The sequence below is a fragment of the Sturnira hondurensis genome, unplaced genomic scaffold (assembly GCF_014824575.4).
Source record: "Sturnira hondurensis isolate 20B ecotype Veracruz unplaced genomic scaffold, ASM1482457v3 Scaffold0022566, whole genome shotgun sequence".
Lineage (NCBI taxonomy): Eukaryota > Metazoa > Chordata > Mammalia > Chiroptera > Phyllostomidae > Sturnira > Sturnira hondurensis.
Window position 1 is genome coordinate 11,375,620 of NW_028095197.1, and position 22,557 is coordinate 11,398,176.

General features: G+C 38.2%; 1 protein-coding gene across 2 annotated transcripts in view; it reads right to left on the reverse strand.

Annotated features, from left to right (window-relative positions):
* The window catches only part of ERP44 (endoplasmic reticulum protein 44), a 68,188-nt gene that overhangs the window by 31,503 nt on the left and 14,128 nt on the right, over nucleotides 1–22,557 (reverse strand). Inside the window, exons 2-4 of one of the 2 annotated variants that reach the window (XM_037035792.1) lie at nucleotides 7,099–7,171; nucleotides 5,550–5,589; nucleotides 445–560 (exon numbers count right to left, since the gene is read on the reverse strand). In XM_037035792.1, coding sequence (XP_036891687.1) covers nucleotides 445–560; nucleotides 5,550–5,589; nucleotides 7,099–7,171 — 229 coding nt within the window. The remainder of the gene's footprint in view (nucleotides 1–444; nucleotides 561–5,549; nucleotides 5,590–7,098; nucleotides 7,172–22,557) is intronic. The other variant, XM_037035793.1, reaches the window with a different exon arrangement.

Below are 22,557 nucleotides of genomic sequence, written 5' to 3' on the forward strand. Positions count from 1 at the left end.
TTTTAAATAACAGAAACACATAAAAATCTGAGGTTATTTTATTTGGCACGGCTACAAATGATATTTTTGCATGATTCTAAACCTAATAGAAATCATTTTCCCCTAAAGCTATATTGCAATTTTATTTCATTCTGGTATTAGGTTTGGTAGAAAACATTGCCAGTTATGATTTGCTACATATATACTTGCTCTACCCTATTTTAATTAAAAAATAAAATAAAAACTTCTTAAACCCTTCACATAGCAAAATGGAAAGTTGTGTTGTAAGTACAAAATATTAAATATTAACATTGTGAGCAAAGTCACTAGCACTTTTTGATTTGTGCCCCACTTGAAGCACAGCATCCCTGAAAGAGTGTGGGCGGGCGTGTGTGTGTGTGTGTGTGTGTGTAAGAGAGGTGGGGATGGTGGAGTGTCTTCCAGACTTCCTGCTGAGGTACTTACAGTGCTGATCACAGTCAACTCTGGCAAACACCACTTGATTTGCATTTGGATATTCTTCCTTAATAACATTGGAAGCTTCCTCAAAAATTGGATGCAACATCTGGCTGAAACGACACCTATGCACAGAGAAGGGTACCAATTAAAACTGAAAAGCAGACTGAATAAAACCTTGTATCAGTTATTACCCATTGATGTTGAGCCATATACACAATAAATAGCTTTTGAGACAATCACAGTTAATTTAGTAATGAATCTTGATGTCATTCATCAGAGACAAAGATAATTTTGAATTCAAAGACTGTAAAAATAATTAAAATATTTTTTCACCTTGGGAAAATGGCCAAGAGTACGGAATACACAGCTAAGGATCTCTCATAAAGGCCATGAAACAAGTCTGCGATAAGCCCTCTAAGATGTATCCACTTGGACTTGGAAGTATTGAGACTTGGGCAGTTATTTCTTTAAAAATTAGCTTTGTCTAATAATAAATATTTTTAGACTGCTGTTCAANCAGAGACAAAGATAATTTTGAATTCAAAGACTGTAAAAATAATTAAAATATTTTTTCACCTTGGGAAAATGGCCAAGAGTACGGAATACACAGCTAAGGATCTCTCATAAAGGCCATGAAACAAGTCTGCGATAAGCCCTCTAAGATGTATCCACTTGGACTTGGAAGTACTGAGACTTGGGCAGTTATTTCTTTAAAAATTAGCTTTGTCTAATAATATTTTTAGACTGCTGTTCAAAATCTTTAAAATGGTAGGTTTATTGCAAACATTAGAACAATTTACCTGACTAGTTTAATCAAATTTCATAGGCAAGTTAGCATACTAAGTAAATAAGTCACATAGAAAGGATAACAGTGTATAACAACTGCTTCCCCTCACAATTTACCCCTGGTTAAAATGAGCTTTTGTATCTATAAACATGTTAAGTATACCAAGTCCAAGAGAAAAAAATCCTAAATTCCTAAATAAGACTTCCTGTCCATGATTCCCTTGTCATTTTGGTTTGTTCTATTTTTACTTTTAAAAATAGAGGGGGCACAAACCCCACAATATTCCAGAAACTCAACACTTCTAACTCTAACTCCCAAATACATGCTATGGGACCTGACCAAAAAAAAAAAGAATCAGAACCAGCACACAACCAGCTGGGTTTGAATAGTCAATTCTCATATGAAAAAGTTATTGAGAATTTGTTAATTAAAAAAAAACTATAATTGATAGTATTGCTTTCAGAGCCATTTTCCACCAAGAAATGTACTTAAATGAAGCATGTGAACTAAAGAGTTAACCCATATGCGATGTCATACATATTAACTATAACTCAACAAAAACATAAAGCCGCGAGAGGATGCAAACTTTATTCTTCCTCCCTATTTCTTTTTGTATATATCTCTTCTAGCCCACTCACCTGACTTCCTAAGGAGATGTCCTAGAATATATCAAGTAGACACAATCTGTATCTTCAATCTCTTGCTTTCAAGTGGCTCTTTCCTCTTTTAGCATTCTTAAATCACTCCCATCTGGGATAGGTGGGTGGGGTCTGTGGACATCAGGGACCGTGTCTTATTTGACTACATATTCTAACAAGCATTCCAATAGATGTCTGTTAAATGAATAAATTGACAGGATGGAGGAACTAGAGAGGTGAGGACCACAGGTTTGTGGGTTCGTACAGTTTGATAAAAATAGGGTGCCAGAGGGCAGGGAAGACAATGGGTAGGGACTGATCAATGCCTTCTTCAAGAAGTGAGATGTGGCCTAGTCTGGAATCAGCAGACAGGCTCCCTCCCGCCTCAGGTGAAGACGCACATTAAGGGCTCCTTCTTTCTGGACTGTCCAGTTTGCTGCCCAGTAAGTATTTAAGCACAGGTTCTTGTTTAAAGTAAAATATGCTTTAATGCCAAAAGGTGGAAGTGGAAGATGAAATAAAAGTTCAAGTGCAATATCACTAAAACTTCATACACACGTTCCCATACATATGTAAAGTTACACTTGTAAAAGTAACATAACAAAAGCAATAAATCTATTAAAAGGACCTTAAGAGTCATCTGAATCCAACCTGAAGCTTGAATCAATCCTTTACAAAACCACCATGTGGGAAAAGTCTTTTTGCAGGACAATTTGGGGACACTTACTAGTATGACTCAGTGAAGAAAAATAGCAAGTTTTGGAGTCAAACATACCTGAGTTTAAATCCCAGTTCCACCACTTACTAGATAGCTGTATGACCTTTCTAATAAGCCTCAATGAAGTCAATCTAAAATGGAAGTTATACTACCTACGTGCAGGGTAGCTCTGAGCATTAAAAACAATGTGCATAAAGATCCTGGCACACACAGAATTATTAAACACCTACTGTGATTTGTCACCTGCCGAGGCACATCAGTATTTTGGGGGCCGCTCTGTTATAGAATTCGTCCTTAAACTGTGTCACACTCATATTTCCCAGAGGGAGCTCAGAGTTGAGCCTGTGAGGCTACACAGAGTGTGTCTATGTCCTACAGCTAATTTCCTAGTTTTGTCAGCTGAATAAAAGAGCACTAATTCATGAACAACTCAAGGTACTTTGGGGGTAATATGTTTTCTCAAATAACTGCAATTAGCCCACATTTCCATTTCAGTTTTTATAACAAGGTCAGTGGAACATTCTAATTCTCTTTCTTAAACACATAAAACCCCTTAATCAAGAGAACTTCGTTCTAGTTTTAACTCTGCCGACGTCTAGTCGGTAACCTTGGGAAAATACTTTACTCTTTTGGACTGAAATTTTATTCTTCAAGGACTGGACTACATAAGCTTCCACCTACTTTACCCTGAAAATGCTACCTTTATTACACACTTCATAAATGGCATTTTCTCTGTATATCTTCAACATTTGTTCATTATACACCTATACATCATTCATTAACTTAATTATATACTTATCTGCCAAGTGTTACGCAGAGAGCTTAGGGATTACAGTTGAAAAAAGACAGATGTGATACCTTCTCACAAACCAGCTAAACCACAACACAGCAGTGTTATGGTCAGGGAAATACAGGGTGTTATGAGAGGATATAGAAAAGGGAGGAAGGTGATCTGGAGAAAATGACATCTAATCTAAGGCTTGAAAGATGATTACAACTTAACTAGGTAAATAAGTAGATAAGACTGAGCCATTCAGGCAGAGAAAATACCATGACTAAAAGTGATGAAAGACAGACTATTACAGAAACCGAGACACATTCAATCTAACTAGAATAGAATGTGGAAGTAGAGAGAGGCAAGAGGTGTAGCTGTATAGGTAAGAAGGAACCAGGTTACCTAAAGTCTGCTGAAAGAAAACCAATTAGGGTTTTCACAATGAGACACCACTCCACACTGGTCAGAATGGCCCTCAAAAACAAATCAGCAAACAAGTGTTGGGGAGGACGTGGAGAAAAGGGAACCCTAGTACACTGTTGACAGGAATGCAGACTGGTGCAGCCACTGAATTTGGCCACAGTATGGAATTCCAGCCACAGTATGGAATTTCCTCAAAAAATTAAAAATGGAACTGCCTTTTGACCCAATGATTCCACTGTTGGGAATATACCCTAAGAATTCTGAAACACTAATTCAAAAGAACCTATGAATCCCAAAGTCCATAGCAGCACAATATACAATAGCCAAGTGCTGAAAACAGACTAAGTGCCCATCAGTAAATAGTGGATCAAAAAACTGTGGTACATTTACACAGTGGAATACTACGCAGCAGAAAGAAAGGAGCTCCTACCCTTTGCGACAGCATGGGTGGAACTAGAGAACATTATGTTAAGGGAAGTAAGCCAGACAGTAAAAGATAATACCATATGATATCACCTGTAAGTGGAACCTAATCAACAAAACAAGCAAGCAAAATAGAACCAGAGACAAGGAAATAAAGAACAAACTGACAGTCACCAGATGGCAGTGGGGAGGGAGCTAATGAGGGAAAGAAGGGTCAAGTCAAGGAACATGTATAAAGGACCCATGGACGAGGACAACAGGTGGCAGGGGAGGACTGAATGTAGGAGAGGGGTGTTGGGCAGGGCAGAGGAGAGCAACAGGTGAAAAATGGGGCAACAATAATTGAACAATAAAAATTTTTTTAAACAAATAAATAAAATCTTAAAAGAAAGAAAATCAATTAGGGTTTTAAGATGAAGGGAAAACTGATCCAATTTGCATTTTAGGAATGACCACTCTGGTTTACTTTGTAGAAAAGAGAATGGAAATACAGAAAACTAGAGGCACAGAAAATAAATTAGAGGGCTGCCCTAGGAATCTAGGTCAAGTGCAGGACTATGGCCTGAAAAAGGGCAGTGCTAACTAGTAGGTGGTAAACCTAAGAGGGTCAACTAAGACATAGGTTGTTTAGGAATAAGGGTTATTCGAGTGTTTCCAGCTTCTCACTAGCTGAACTCCTCCTTCCTGTCCCAATGCCACATTGTTAAACATCTACTGCCTACTGTGCCCTTGTTCTAGGTGCTGGGAATACTGAGTAAGACATCATCTCTACCCTCACAGCTGGTTTGCTAGGACATCAAGATAAAAGACAGAACAACGTAGTAAGAAAAAGAAAGTGGTACATAGGATACTGTAGGAACACAGAAGACAGAATCTGATTCAGACAGGGAAGGAGGCTTCCTAGAACTAGTAACAGATGGTCTACATTTTAAAATGTCAATATTATTTTCCTTCTAAACTTGCCACACCCACATCCTCACCTGCAAACACTGCCCTACCTCATCAGAAAAAATACAGAATTGCAATGTGTACTCTTGTGTGTGGTGTGCGTGTATGTGACAGAGAGAGAGAGAAGGGTAGAGGGAGGGAGGGAGGGAGGGAGGGAGAGATTTCAGCCTTTATGTCACCTGTTTTTATTTTAAGGTGTGGGATAATGGAATCAGGTATATTTCTCTCTTAAAACACAATGCTCACCAAATTAAGCTCCTTTATTGTGAATGAACCTCAACTGATTTTGTGTACGGAATACTATCTCACAAAAGAAAAAGTCTCCCCACTCACCCCTTTCTACCAAAGAAAAATTTCAGCTTTAGCAAGTTAAACCGCAGACATAAGATTATTACTTACCAGTCAGCATAAAAATTTACTAAAGCAACATCAGCATTGTCTGAAATTGAAAAACAAAACCAAACAACCTAAGTTATTTGTGTCCACATAATTTTGACATAGTTAAAGATGTGGTTTTCATCATGGTCTTTTTCCATTGTAAGAGCCCACTAAAAATACATAACGACAAGTTACCTCTTGCTCAGAAACACATGCACAGAGTCGTGGACAATTTAATAATCCATTTCTAACCTTCCATATTTACGATAACCAAGAATTAGCTCTGCTAAGTGAGATCCCATTTCACAGAGCAGACTGTATAAAATAACCGAGCTCCGATGCCCCACCTGGTTGTAACACGTAAGCTACTACTGACAGTATTGGGTAAAATGTATTCTTTCTGGTTCCTGTCCACTTAACAGTTACTCTCTGTTGCAAAAATAACTTAGTATCATTTGTGTATCCAAATATAAAGATATAAGAAAGATATATTCATTCCTTCCCCCTAAACCTAATACAGACAAAAATTCCTCAAGTACTCACAAAAACAAAACACAAAGATATTCTAGAATTTGGAAGAGTAAAGGAGAACATGTGAGTTTCAATTCTCTTCTTCCTTTTAAGCGTTTGCTTGTTCACTCTAAAACAGTGGTTCATAAACTGTGACCTCCCAAACCAAGAAGCACCAGCTTCGCACAGGAACATACAGAAGTGCAAATTCTTAGGTGGAGTCTAGCAGTTCCTCTCCGAAACTGGGGACCAGGCCTGCAGTACAGGTAGTAGTAAGTCTCCAGTGATTGTGATACATACGAAAGTCTACAGAACCTCTGTTCTGAAGAGATCCCATAACATGGAGGTGGACTTTTAGCACTTAAAACCAGTTCCAAGAACACAAAACAACGTGTAGAGCTCGATAAACAAACCCCTTTTACCTCTATTTAATTTTGGGGTTTGTTCTGCTCAAACCAGTAGGTTGAAATGGAGTGCTTAAAAAAATCATCTACGCACCTTGCAGATTTTCTGCGCTGTCCTAAATCGTGATTTTCTGTCAACCACGTTACCACCTTCCCTACTACTTTTAGGAACAAAAAATGTTTTATCCAAAGTTAACTGTATCTACTGGCACACAGTCAGCGAACAAAGTATTCAGTGAAACACTGAATTTCATTGGACCAATGACAATAAAAGAGAACAGAGTAGGTGACTTAAAGTTAACAGTTTAAAGACACCAAAAAACTTAGCTGTGTCCTGAAGTCATTAACATTTAGTACTGCACAGTGAAGACTGCTGGCCTCTAAAGAGGCTTTAGCCAAACACTTTAGGGTTGTTAGGAGTGGTATTTATGACAAGGCAGAGAGATAAAAGAGGACTAAAATTTACTTGTAATGCACCAAAAGAAATTTTACTAAAAATTAAAACCAAAAGTGCTTTGTTAATTCAGTGAATCACAGAATTAACCAGAATGCCAGCTCAACTGTCCCAGATAATTGAGATTTTATTTTATTTTTGTACATAAACTAACTCTATTTATAGAGAAGAAAGTGTACTTAAAAGATATCAAAGTACTTACTTAAAATGTCATCTATATTCTCTGTATCGAGACTTGTTATTTCAGTTGTTACAGGAGTAAAAACCCAAGTTACCTGGAAATTTCAGAAAAGTGAAATTAATGAATGTTCCCACAAAAGGCAAATAATGCAGAAAGTCTAAAAAGAAAATTTATAAATAAAGTTGGTTCCATTTCTTAGTTACAAAATCATCCATCAGTTGGTTTTACTCTGTATTACCACCTACACTAACCCTTCACTACAATCAATGAAATTGGAGAGGTACAACTTCTCAAGCCTGACAACTGGTCCAATAAGACTTCCTAGACTTCCAAATATGTAAAACAGATTATTTCTAAGTAACTAGTAAATTGAGAATTTACTCATTCTGTTAAATACTTTCAACAACTTTATTGCTACAGCGCCAAAAGGAAGAAATTGACACATGATTACCATTTTGGAAAGAATATACAACCCAAGCTAAGTTTGCTGATTCTACCCTGCCACATGTCTAAGACAAAACAAAATAATGAAGAGAACTCAAAAAGACTTCTAATTGTGATCCAAAAGCCCTTCTTGCCTCATCCTCACTTACTGGTGGTAACAATGTATTAAGTGAAAGGCTACGAAAAAGAGAGTAAGAATGTTTTGCTTCCACTCTGATATGTCTGAAACATAAAGTTCATGGAAGAAAATCTCAGTTTGCCATCCATCCACAAGACAAAGAAAAAATACAATGTTACACTAAATTTGCAATTGTTCACTTATCTAAAAAAATAGTATTTAGTGTATTTTATCTTTAGGCTCCATCTTTTATATACTGTGTTTTGATGCCTGGACAGCTTTTTGTTCAAACTACGACCTGTATGTGGAATTTTGGTCACTGAGCCATTGCTCTCTACCCAGTGCTGACCCATGTCAGGTCCCAATTAGGGCACTAAAGACCACTCCTTGTCCACCCATTTTATGGACACTTCCGAACTCACAACAGTTACAACTCGAAAGTTTTATAATTTACCTGCAATTCAATTTCTAAATGGTATAAAGAGACATGTTGGTGCTAGTAAATAAGGACATCTAATTATCTGAAATATTGCTATAAATTTCTTCATTTCTTAGAAAAAGCCTAAAAATAACACTAGACTTATTTTTCACATTACCAAAATAATGTAGCCAAAAGCTAACCAGTATTTCTGCTACCCACCAATAAATTATACCACCCTAAAAGTAAGGCAGATCGTTTCAAATCCCTGAGTATTTGACCCATGTAACTTGTTTCATGATTTTCAACACCTTGGTAACTGTAAAGATCAGACTTCCCCCACTAGTCATTACTTACTATCCATACCTCAATTAACAGATCCTTCCCTGATTGGTGTACGACAAGCTCTAGATAACTGTGGAGCCTTTAAAAGATAAACTAAGGCATATTAAAATTTTGGGGAGTTTATCTGAGCAAATATCAATTCAAATCAGTCAGTATCCAATGTTGCAGATAAAAAAGCTCTGACGAGCTGTACAAAATAAAAGACTTATGGGCAGCAGGGGGTGGGAACAAGGAAGTTTTAACTAGGCAAAAAAAGTGAGTTGATTATTACAAAGTTACTTTCCTTTAGGGGATGGCAGGGGTCTACCAGGCAGGTTACCTAACGAGTGCTTATCAGGCATTCCTGATTGGTTAAGATTACATTTCTGAGAGCTATCATTCTGTTTGGTGATGTAAGGCGTTTGGTCCTGCTGTCTCATTTTTTTTTCTTTTTGGTTGTGTTGTGTTTTGCATTGTTTTAACCCTCACCTGAGGCCATTTTTTATTGCTTTCTAGAGAAAGAGGAAGGGGGGAGAGAGAGAGAGAGAGACAGAGGGAGAGGAAGACTGATGTGAGAGAAGCAGCATTTGGTTGCCTCCCATATGCACATCAACTGAAGATGGAACCTGAAACCTAAGTATGTGCCCTAACTGGGAATCGAACACACAGCCTTTCAGTGTATGGGACAACTCTCCAACCAACCAAGTCACCCAGTCAGGGCTGCCAATTATATTGGTCAGCAAGAATGCATATTGAAAAATACGCCAAGATGATGATGCAAAAATATCATAAAGCAACAAAGCTGGTCATTACCAAAGTCAAGTCATTACGCAACAGTCATTTATATTTATAGGGTGTCTACCAGGTACTACTGAGGGCACGAATGCATCAGACAAGGTACAGGTACGCTCTACCTCAAGGAGCTCTCAAACTAGTGGTGGTGTAAGGAGGGGAGAAAAATGTGGAAAATAAAGACATATGATCTTAGTTGTACAATCCAAGGAAGCCCATTTTTGACGTTATCACCTATCAAAGGACATGTTTACAGAGAAGTATATTCTATATTTAACTGCTTTTACATGGTAGGTAGGGACAAAAATGATAAACCAATTATCAATTTGGCTGTATAAATGGTGTGCTGATAAGCATGCAACTGATAAGACTATTAAGTTAACTACTGCAGTTACAGGACCCAAAGCAGGAAAACTCTCTAACCCAACAATCTCTGCTCCCTGTAGGGTGCGAAGGAGGCGTTTATCATTAACATTTTTATTAATATGCAGTATTATGGGAAAGACAGGTTGTTTATTTGAATTGTTAGCAAGCTCCATTAGTCTGACAAATTGCTCCTTTTCATATCAGCCCTGGGCAGAGACAAGGTTCTCCTGGGGAAACATCTTTATGTGTCAAATGCTATTACATTCATGTAAAATAAAGACAAGTAGCTCTAAACCAGGAAGGAATGAGGCAAGTCATTAATTTAATTTTTAAATTTAGACTTGAAGTAAGATTTTAAGTTTATTTTTAAAAAAGAAACAGCAGCCAAAGCTGGTGTAGCTCAGATTTAGTGCAGACCTGTGAACCAAAGGGTCGCTGGTTCAATTCACAGTCAGGGCAGATGCCGGGGTTGCAGGCCAGGTCCCTAGTAGGGAGAGTGTGAGAGGCAACCACACGTTGATGTTTCTCTCCCTCTCTTTCTCCCTCCTTTTCCCTCTGTCTATAAAAATAAATTTTAAAAATCTTTTAAAAATAGAAAAGAAACAGCAAAATTCTACCCAGAAATTTTGAATGGAAGATCTTAGTAGTCATGGAGAATATAGCCTCTAATAATGGAATACTTAGACAGCATATGTAAATATATATACATAAACATGAACTATTTTACAAATTAGTCATTCTCTTCAGTTCATTAGCTCATCTGCTTGCCAAAAAAACTCAGAGGAATCTCTAGTAATCTTCTATAGGTCATTAGATAATTCTTTCCAAATGCATTTCTTATACCAAATATTAAACATTCCAGTCTGAGATATGTCTAGTGATATGATCTTATATGAAGGCTCATCAATGATATGGTGAACATAGTACCCACATTCATTAAAAAAAAAATAAAGTGATAAGCTCGCCGAAATAGCCCAGTTGGGAGAGCGTTAGACTGAAAAAAATAAAGTGACAGTCTAGCTTTAAATAGGAGCTTCTTCAGCAAGTAAAGAATATTTCCTTCTATTACATGAATTTTAAACATGAGGAACCTCCAGGAACCCAAACCCTTTCCTTTTCTTAGATCCCTGGTACCCACGGCCCCTCCTGGCCCGAACCGGCAGCACGCTGGGCATGTCCCAGGGCACCGTGCAGCCCCCGGGCAGCAGCTACTCTCCCCAACACGGCCACAGTTTTTCTGCTTCCGTCTCCCTGTGTACAGGGTTCCCTCTACCTGGAGTGTCCTCTTCTCCACCACTGCTTAATTAGTCCTTCAACGCAGAGTCCCTTTTCCATGAAGCTCTGTGTGTTTTTCCTGGTAGAAAATGCTTTCTTTCCCCTCAAAAGCCTGAACTACTCCATAGGGGTAGGAAAAGGGAAAACGTAGGCTAGGGAAATAGGGGTTACTATGAAATTAAAACTCTGGATCGGTCATCAAGTTGAAAGAAGATAAAGTGAAAAGATAATTCCGTGATAAAAGGCAGTAGTTTAGAAATAAACTGCAGAAAGGTTTTCGTTAAGCACCCTCAGCGTTAGGCCAAACCCCGCCACAGCACCTACAGACGCCCAGGCTACGGCACCAGCGCATTCGAAACGCTCTCGCTGCGAAGCTCCGGTGCGGTTCCTCCAGGAAAACATTAACTGAGTAAGTCACTAACCCACCAGAATCTCTTCAGAAGTACAAACTAACATCATAATACCTATCAGAAGTGAATTATCAAAGCTTCTCTGTTCATAATTTTATCAATCAATAAATTTCCCCAGTACATTAAGGTCATTAAAGTCTCACCATTCAAACATACCCTTAATGGGAACCACTATGACACTCCCTTCAATCCAACCGGCCCACAGAGGCCAGACTAATCTTTTTGAGTGCTGATCTTCATATATTCATTCCTCTGCCCAATAAGAACCTCCAAGGGTTTTTCACTGTCTACAATATCAAAGCCCGACTCCTTAGCCTGGCATTCAGGACCACTCACAAACTAGCACGACCCCTTATCAAAAGGGTCCTGGTCTGGCAATAAGTTATATGGCCACTCTATTTGCAGCAGTCCCTCAGCAATTGAGAGGAACTGTAACAAGCTCTTCACGAGTCCTAAATTATTAATAAATGTCCAATGTCTTCCCATATAACATACAATAAATTCAAAAATGGAATGAGAGTAAACAGAGAGGAATACATAGGGGCTGAGATATAAAGTTAAACCAATCACTAGCTTCATTCATTGACTTTAAACACTAGGCTCTTAGCAAGGGTATAAAATCAGTAACTCAGAAAAATTACTACATGACCCTTCAAAGGTAACTTGCAAATGGCCCAAGTCCTGCAGATTACAAATTCAAGCACGCAAGACATCTACAGCACCCACAATTCCTAAAATGTGTCTTCTTAGTCGCTTGCCTTCATACGTGGCTCGTGCAGTTTCCTCTGCTTGGAACACCCAGGAAAGCTTACCTAGTTTTCAAGACCCAATTCAAAAGCTACCTTTTCTCTAAAGACTTTCCTGATTGTCCCAGACAACAGTGATTCATTTCTCTTTCCTCTGAACCCTTAGAGCACTTTCTGTAGGGTGTTAATATTCCTTTCCACATGAGTTATTTGTGTTACCTTACCTCCTGTAGGTGACTCCAAGTACCCTGAAAGTAGAGACTACCTTAATTTAATTTTGGGTCCCACAGATCACTTACTACAGTACCCTGTTTGTATACAATAAACACTCTAATACGTGCTAAGTGAATGAATGGGTAGATTATGTGAATACACTAAGAATATAGGGGGGGCTGTTGAAGTTGAGAAAAGAGGGAAAGATGTTCAGAAATGGAAATAGTCAACAAACATTTTTACCATGTTTGAAGATAATAAGGTCGTCAAATTGGAAGTCTACATGAAACTTTGTGTTTAGTAATGTAGTGGCAAAAAGCACAACACTAGGTGATGGTTCATAGACTCAGATTTAGAGGGGATCTCGGAAGGGACCCTCCTACCCACTGCAGAGACCTCTCTACCTCACTGTTTAAGAGCTGTCATGAGCCCTAGGAACACCCTCTGGTTCCCTGGGCTCTGCTCCGGCATGATTTCCAGATCCTTCAGCACATGGAGTATCCACATTTAGGAACAGACATGTCACATTAGATGGAACTCCAATACTTTTTGTATAGTCCTATTTTAAGGTTGTTAATTCGGTCATGAAAATACATGATTTGGGACTCTCAGTATCAGAAGCTAATAAAGTATCAGGCTGAAGAGACTATTAACTATTATTTTTGTTAGCAACATTTATAGTTACAAGAGTATTTGTTAAGCTTTGCTTCAAGTGTTTTATTAGAAAATCTTAGGAAACCAGTTTAGAAAACAAGGTAGTATTTCCAGTGAGTGAGTTTGTTTTAAAGCTCAATATCTTAAAATTTTGCTCTTCAAATAGTGGCCCCTGAGCCAGCAGCTCTGGCATCATGTGAGAGCTTGTGAAAAATGCAGAGTCTCAGGCCCCACCCCAGACCCACTGAATCCCAATCTCCATTTTGATAAGATCCTCAAGAGATTCCTACGCACATCAGAGTTCAAGAAACACTGCTTAAGAAAACACAGCTTTTGACTCTACAAACAAGCACGTAGTACATTCATTTTAAACAATGTACAAGGCCTTCTGGTCCTCAAATAAGAACATAAGAACAAGCAAGACTCATCTGTGAGAATTCTGTATTGACATGCAAATTAGTGAGATTTTTAGAAAATGTGGAATTTGTCATCTTATTGGAAATTTACACAGATGTTAATTTTTAAAAGTATGAGGCCTTTTGCTTAGATATTTCTGCATCAAAATCACTGACATAAAATAGAAGTTTCAATAGAAAAGGTTTCCTTCCCCACAGCATTACTATTCTCCATTGGCATTACATCTGCTGGGCATTTTGCATTAATAGCTTAGTGTACTTTGACGACATCTTTCATTTATGTGCTTCGGTTGGGAGCTTCTCAAAGCCCTTTACAAAACTATGTCTCTCCTGTAGCAAGAAGGAATGCACCAGCTCCCTTCCATTTCTGATCCAGATGGACGAAGCAGCTTCCCACCTGATGCCGCAGTGCCATAGCACCCAGACTGTTTGTCCTCCCTGAGGCCACTTCTCTCCCCCTCAGTTCTGCATTAAACTGGGAGGCAGCAGAAGCCTAGGTAGAGGTTTGCAGCGGGAAGGAGCTCAGAGATATGAAAGGTCCCAGGAGAAGAAGCTGAGGCTGACAGGCACTGTAAGAGCCTTGACGCTGAGTTATCAATCAAGGCACATTTCACTGTTAGTATTCCCAGAAGCATTATAATGAACCAGAAGTTCAAAGAGAGGAGAAAAATAGGACTAAGTATAGAATAACACAGGGAAGCTACTTTAACCCTTAAATTACTCAGTGATAACAACCAACCTTCCTGTAATATCAGTGCAACCCATCTGAACAAGTGAGAACCAATCTGCTTTTATAAGGAAACAGAACAATTACAACATTCTTCATTAAATAACTTAAAATACGGTGGGTGCAAACATGTTTGGCAAAAAAATTCTATGCAAAAAAAAATCAAATACAGATAATATATCCCTAAACTGAAATTACACCAGTAAAAGCAACCATAGAAAAGAAAAAAGAGAAATTTGTTGTAATTCATACTTTTCCCTGCATATTAATTATTTGGTTGTGCATGGATTTCCATTAAAAAACTAAAGTCGTCTGTGTTTTGCCCTTCACTGTATTCTAAAAATGGGATGAACTAATTTATCTGGAATAGACAGTGTACTTCTCTGACCTTCAGAGAAGAATGCTCTTGTTATAAAAAGCTTTTCAGAATGAGGAATGAACTTCTCAATGTGTGGAAAGGATTTTTGTCTTAAATTCACTATATACTGTTCCTCTAAAACCCAAACTTCTAGCAATGGTGGTTCTAACAAAGCATGGGAACTGGGAAAAAATTCAAGATGAGAATCGTTTACTTCTTTTTCCACACACACTAGAGAACACTGGGGGTGGTGGGAGGGTATATGTGTATACGATATTGGTCCTTTCATCACTGTCTCCCAACTAGTGCCTTGCACTGGATTTGGTAAGTAACAGTCCAGAACAAGTACTTGCAAACAGATGGTAACAGAAAAAAAAATGACAGCTTTCTCTGTGTTACACTGTAATTCTTGTCCAGGATGCCTCATAAAAGATAGTTCCCTAAGAGTGCCTACATACATTCTCTTGTTAGTTACTCTCTCGTTCCACAAATAGTTCACTGGGTCATCTATCATGCGCTAGACACTGTACTAGGCACTGGAACAGAGGTGCAAATAACATCATCACACAGATGTTTATATTACATTTATCAAGATTATAAAAAATTTCACTTTTGGATTAATTAAAAGAAAGGGGGGAGAGAGGTTCTCTCGCTCAAGTATCTTAAGAGTCATCCATAATTTCAGCAAAATTGTTCTCTGTTCTTAAAAGAAGACAACCACTGGCACTGAACACTGAGGATGACATAAAATGTCATACTCTTTCTGCCTAGGCTTTCCAGAAGCTTTGAATTAATCCCAATGCAGAACTGCATTGACACTGTTATTGAACAATCTTAATTGCTGAAAGTGGGACAACCAGCTACTAATGCATCTTGATATGATGCAATATAAAGAAACAAAAGTGTCTTTGTTTGCAGATGTCATGATAATCTAATACTGAAAGACTTGACCAAAAAAAAAAATTCCCAGAATTAGTAAGCAATTTTGGCAAGGTTGCAAAAGACAACATTAATATACAAAAGTCCACTGTTTTCCTAAATACCAGCAATAAATAAGTAAAATTTGCAATTCAAAACACAGTACCATTTAAATTGGCACCCCCTTAAAATGAAGTACCTAGTATAAACTAACAAAATGCATACAACATCTCTTATAAGGAAAACTACAAAATCCCAATGAAGAAAATCAAAGAAGGACTAATACGTGGATACTTGTTCAGAAAAACTTAAAACTGTCAAGGTCACGTCTTTCCAACTTGATCTACAGATTCGATGCAATCCTAATAGAAATTCCAGGAAGTCATTTTGTGGCTACCGAGAAATGGATTACAGAGTATAGGGAGAACCACAAGACCTGGAATAACCAACACAGTATTGAAGGACAAGAACAAAACTGGAGACTGACACTACTCAACTTCAAGACTCAGTATAACGCTATGGTAATAAAGATAACGTGCTATTGGCAAAAGAATACGCAAACAGATCAGCGGGGAAAAAAAAGAACCAGAGAATGCAGAATCAGACCCATATAAATAGAATCACCTGATCTCTGGCAGTGCAATGGAGGAAAAACAGCCTTTTCTACAATGGTGCTGTAACAACGGAACATCCACATGAAAAAAATGAATCTAGACACAGACCTTACACCCTTCAGAAAAATGCGTAGACCCAAATGTAAAAACACAAAATGATAAAACTCCTATAAGGTAGCAAAGGAAAAAATCTAAATGACCTTGGGTTTGATGATGACTTTTTGTATATAACACCAAAAGCATGATTCATGAAAAAGTGAACTGATGATCTGGACTTTATTAAATTTAAAAATTTCTACTCTGCAAAAGACATTGTCAAGAGAGGAATATAACAGGCCAAAGATGAGGAGAAAAGATTTACAAGAGACATATCAGATAAAGGACTGTTATCCAAAAATACAAAACGAACTCTTAAAACTCCACAATAAGAAAACAAACAACCTGATTTAAAAATGGGCCAAAGACCTTTCCCAACACCTCACCAAAGACACACAGAGGGCAAATTAAGGATATGAAAAGATGCTCCACATCGTATGTCATCAGGGAAATGCAAATTAAAATGAGATACCACTGCACACCTGTTAGAATGGCCAAAATCCAGCACTCTGACACCACCACATGCTAACAAGTTGTGGAGTGACAGAGACTCTCATTCACGGCTGGTGGGAATGATACAGTGTGAATGAGAATGATACAGCCACTGAGGAAGACAGTTTGGCTGCTTCTTACAAAACAAAACATATGCCTACCACACAATCCAGCAATTGCGCTGTTTGGTATCTACTCAGGAACTGAGAACTTACATCCACACAAAAACCTGCACGTGGATTTGTAGAGCAGCTTTATTCATAATTGCCAAAACTGGGAAGTAAGCAAGATGTCTTTCCTGAATTCAATGGATAAACAGATAAATTGTGGTACATCCATACAACGGAATGTTATTCAGCACTAAAAGGAAATAAGCTACTAAGCCATGACAAGATGCAGAGGAAACTGAAATGTCTATTACAAAGTGAAAGAAGTGAATCTGTAAAACTACATGCTATTTGTTTCTGACTATATGACATCTTATGAGAACAAGGCAAAAAAGGGCAAAACCATGGAGGTAGTGAAAAGATCAGAGTCCAGAGTGCAGAAAGCAGAGATTGATGAATCAGCAGAACACAGAGGATTTTTAGGCCAGTGAAACTACTTTTTGTATGATATCGTAATGGTAAATATATATCATTATACATTTGTCTAAACTCACAGAATATACCCCAAGAATGAACCCTAATGTAAACTACAGACTCTGGGTGATAATGATGTGTTAATGCAGGCTCATTAACTGTAATGAACGTACCCCTCTGGTTGGGAATGTTGGGAATGGGAGGCTGGCTGTGCCTCCGGACAAGCAGGGACTATATTGTACGCATAGGAAATCTCTGTACTTGCACTCAATACTGTTGTGATCCTATTAATTCTTCTAAAAAACAAAGTGTATTTTTAAAAAGTATTATTCCTTATCTCACTATCAATGCAAATAAAGATATTTTCCTAAATACCTTTATGCAACAAAAGTATTTAATTACTTTTATTGTTTTCTAGTTTAAGGAATAATATTTAGATGTACACACATGAACACATATAGCTTATTTCTTTCTGCCCACAGTTCTATGAATATAAAGATTTGGAGTCAAAAGGAAGCATATAGGCTGTAGTGGATTGAACAGGGTCCCCCAAAGTTCATGTCATCCAGAGCTTCAGAATGTAACCTTATTTGGAAATAGGTTTCTTGCAAATGTAACCAGTTAACAATTTAAAGATGAACCTAAAAGCAGAGGAAAGGACGCAGAAACACACAGGGGAGATGATGATGTAAAGATGGAGGCAGAGACTGAAATGATGTGACCATAAGACAAAAAATGCCAGGAGCCTCCAGCAGCTGGAGGAGGCTTAGAAGGGTTCTCCCCTAGAGCCTTCAGGGGACAGTGGCCCTGCCAGCACCTTCATTGAGGATGTTTGGTTTCAGAACTGCGAGGCAATAAATTTGTATTGGTTCATCAAGGTTGTGTTATTTGTTGCGAAACCCTGGAAAACTAATACAGGGAGGCAAAAATCAAACAGTACATACACAAGAAAAGTCATGACCATTTGTGCATATATATATTTGCCAAAGCAAATATAAGACTGGCAAGAAATCTTGACCATTAAAGCTCTTTTGTGTGATAATGACCTTGCATCTGAAAAAAACTAAGACTGTTATAAATTAATAAAAAGTTATTTTACTATGGAAATGTCTTTTTGCTTTATTTTATTTTACTTCTGCCAAGGAGGTGTAGGTTTCATATAATTTTATTCATCCTTAGTACCCAGTATTATGCTTGACATATGGTAGAAACTCCACAATGTTTGCCAAATGAGCAAACACACTGACCTGAATAACCTTCAAGCTCTTCCATTTTTAGACATGCTACAATTCTATGAGACCACAGAAGAGGTCCACCTACTTAAAAGTGGGAGAGGCCATGAATGACATTTATTTTGCAGTTAGACTAGAAGGCATTTTCTAAATCTTTGCATGAGAACTAGAACTCAGATTATGACAGTGAAAGAGATCCATTTTAAATAGAAAAAAAAACACATACAGGAAGAATTCTAAAGACCTCCTTCTACCCCTCAGCAAAAAAAATAAATAAATAAAAATAAACAAACAAAACCCTTAAGAAAAATACTTGGCCTACCTAAGGACAAACTAGCAAGTAAAAAAAGTGACAAATCAATTCACAAGTAAATTAAGAGAGTGAATACAAAAAATATACCATTGGTTTCAATTTTAAAAAAGAAGGGAAAGAAAGCAAGTCTCAATCAATTGAAGTTCACATCCTTTATTGTTATGGGATGGGATGAGAATAATTTTCCTATTTATCACCAAGTGAAATGAATGCAGCAGTTCCAATTAACTACTTAATTACAGTGACTCAAAACAATAAAGTTTTCAGATTAAGAATCTATGTAGGCTAGACGGTCTCCTAAATGGAACTGTCTCAGCAATCTAATAAATAATCAAATGTGAAGGCCACAAAAATATATTTTATAATTTCAAATTTTGTTCTCAACATCATAAGATCTATAGAAAGCACTGAAATACTGGACCACATACTATAGATTACTTAGCTACAAATTATCAATATTACTGTTTAATTTATCATTACCCTAATCGATCCCTCAATTCCTATCAATCTCTCTGGCTTCTAATTTATTAGGTCAAAACAATAATTATGTAGAATTACAATATGGAGGGGGCCCTCGTTTATCTAGTAATCATATATTGTTTCTTTGTCTCCTCATGCAGGACTCTTCCTGACAGCACCCCTGGCCGAATGGCCATTTAGCCCAATTGAACACTTCCTGTGACAGGGAGCTTACAGGACCAACCGACCCACCGTAAAAGCAGTGCCGCTAGCAAGTTCTACCTTGTCAGGCTGAACATCCATCTGCTCACCTTTCCATGCTACACAGTCACCACAATCCCATCACACACAAGAGCATATCCTCCTACTCTTGTACAACTTATGGCAGTACCTGGGTAAGACCCTATGGGGATGGAAGTGCTGAATCAGGTATGGCCTGCAGGGAGTTCAAAGGCACATTCTCTCCGTCAAGGGCTTCATGACCACGCATGAAAAATCAGCACACAGATATATGACACAAGTACTGTAAGACTTACAGAAAGTAGACTAGAAAAATTTGGAGAGAAGGAGGAAAAAGGCAAAGAGCACTGTCGGGGTTGGACAAGCAGAGTCGTTTCCGTGGATGACCTGAGTAGCAAAGTGCGGCTATGGAGTTCATGTCATGCAGCACTGGGACATGGAGTTGGAAGGTGAAGCTGGAGCCAGATAGTTAATGAAAAACTGAACTGCTAGGAGAGTGGGGATAACACCCTTGAAAGCTGAACAAAAGGGTTGATATGTACCGACGCAGAAAATAATAAGGGAGACTTCTCATTAAAGGAGGAACACGATGACTTCAAGACTTAAGAAAGATTAGTGCTCCATGTTTTACGACAAAGACTGGGGAGAATGTAGCAACAAAGGAAAGCCAGGTCCTGGAGTGAGGAGAAGATCTGGGGAAACCGAAAAGAAGGACAAACAGGTCATGAGAGCCAACTAAAAGGCTGAAAAGTTCAATGAGCCAGTTACAAACCTAGGTGACTGGCAGAACTGAAAGAGGAGTAAGACTATTTGGGAGAAAGAATTTCTTTATAGTCACTGACCTGTTGCAATTTCACTATTTACACACCTTGCCCAGTCATCAATTAGAAAACGGCTCACAGAGATGAGGGGCTTTCTACCAACTAGCATGAAGAATTTGGAAACTGGAGCCCTGGCTGGTGAAGCTCAGTGGACTGAGCACAGGCCTGCGAACCAGAGGAATGCGGTTCAATTCCCACTCAGGGCACATGCCTGGGTTGCAGGCCAGTTCCCTGTAGGCCAACTCCCAGCAGGGGACGCACGGAAGGCAACCATACATTGATGTTTCTCTCCCTCTCTCCTTCCCCCCTAAAGATAAATACATAAATAAAATCTTAAAAAAAAAGATTTTGGAAACTGTATTTGACTACTTTTCATATACCCCATACTAAAGGACCAAGAAAGTCATTGAGCCCACGGCACTAACCAAAGCCTCAACAATTGCCAATCTCCTCCAATCTTCAGAGAGGCAACAGTTAAAGCTCTGAGTTACAATGACTGGATGACAAGATGTGATGGGAAGGGAGAAAAGAAGCTCTTAGTACATTAGATAACACCCACATTTACCTCCTCACTGTCATCTGTCTCTTAAATGTAGGCCTCTCCCCTTTCCGCAATCAGAGAGGAACAGGAAAAGAAACACAGAGAAGAAACTAATGGAGCATTAAAAAAGCAGGAAGAATAGCATTTCAAGAAGAAACAGGTAGGTAACTATAAAATGTTATAAAAGTTATAAGCAGAAGACTCACCAAGGGCAGTATAATTCAGTTAGGAGGCTACAATTACCTGGGAACACATCACAATCACTGTTTTTAAAAGTTCAAGCATGTTTGGTAGGTAGCCTTCAGTAAGGCAGGTAACAGCTTCCTTAATTAAGAAACTTCCAATCGACAAACTTAAAAGAGTCCCAGCATGCAGCCCAAACATAGCCAGGCAGTCTCCGGACGGCCAACAGGAGATGCAAGTAGCCGGCCCCTGTGATGTGTCACTGTGGACTTAGGAACTAGGGCATTAACAAACTTCATTTCAGAACCTACACATAAAAGAAAAATGCTTCTTTATATTTTTGAGTGATTTTAGGGGGAAAATGGTTATACTAACATACCTGTTTGGCTTATATGAATAGTATTAGCTTTATGACCTTTAAAAAGCATACTGATATGAGTTACCCCAGCCCTGAAAAGTGGATGATAAACTGTGATGATAACAGGACCCTGTATTTCTCTTAGAAGAAAATGTGCCCCGAAGACAATCTCCCTCCTGAAACTAGAAACCATCTAAACAACCTGAATAAAAGTGCACCTTGGGCCATTAGAAAATATCCTCTATATTTACAATATTCAGGGGTATTTGTTAACTTACTACAGTAAGTCCTCACTTAAAGTTGTGGGTAAATTCTGTGACTTTAAGGGAAATAATATACAACAAACAAATTTTGCCATAAGCTAATTGAAATAAACAAGAGGTAAGTTCCTACAGCATCTCATCAACTTTATAACAAAACAAGAAATGAATAAAATGACATTATTTGAGGGCTTGCTATACTTCAAATATTGTAATGTCCCAAAATAAATGCCAGACTCTTCAAAAATCATGTCATGTAGGAATACAGATAAGCTCTTTGCTAATTTCCTAACATCACAATTCATTTTTCCTAAGAAGTAACAGCTATAAATGATGAAGGGAAGTTAGCACTACAGTACAAAGCTGTATTCCCCAAATAAAGTAAGCTAAACAAGACCTTCACTCGGGCATCAAATACAACAGGCTTACGTACAATTAACTACTTGTCATATCTAGCCAGGTGGTTTCTCTGGCCTCATGGGTCAAATGAGAAAGAGAAGACTGAAAATCTGATTATTTTGTTATAGAACATTAGATTCTCAAGCTATTTCTTGAGGGCTCATCTAATTATATGTCTTTTTTTTAATCCTCACTGGAGAACATCTTTTCATTGCTTTTAAAGAGAAAGGAAGGGATAGGGAAGAAGAGAGAGAGAGAGAGAGTAACATCAATGTAAGAAACACTAAATGGCTGCCTCCTGTACTCGCCCTGACCAAGGATCTAACCTGCAACCTGGGTATGTTACCTGACCAGAAACTGAACCTACAGCCTTTCAGCGGACGGGGCGACGTCCCTGCCATCCGAGCCACGCTGGCCAGGGCTTATTACGGATCTTAAACCATCCTTCTCTTCAATAGAATAACCAGTGTATATCAAGGAGGCCTTTATAACCCAGCGTTGTGGACTAGAAACCACAATGTAGCCTTTTTCTAACCAAGTACCCATCTTCCCAATGGGAGGGATCTGTAAATGTATTCATGAGACTGAAAAAGCTAAACCACATATATAATGGCCTTTTCCTGATCCAAGTTAAAATGCCCATCATGAACTATCTTATACACCAATTAAGTCTTCACCAAATACCTTCATCACAGTACCTAAATTCAAAAAG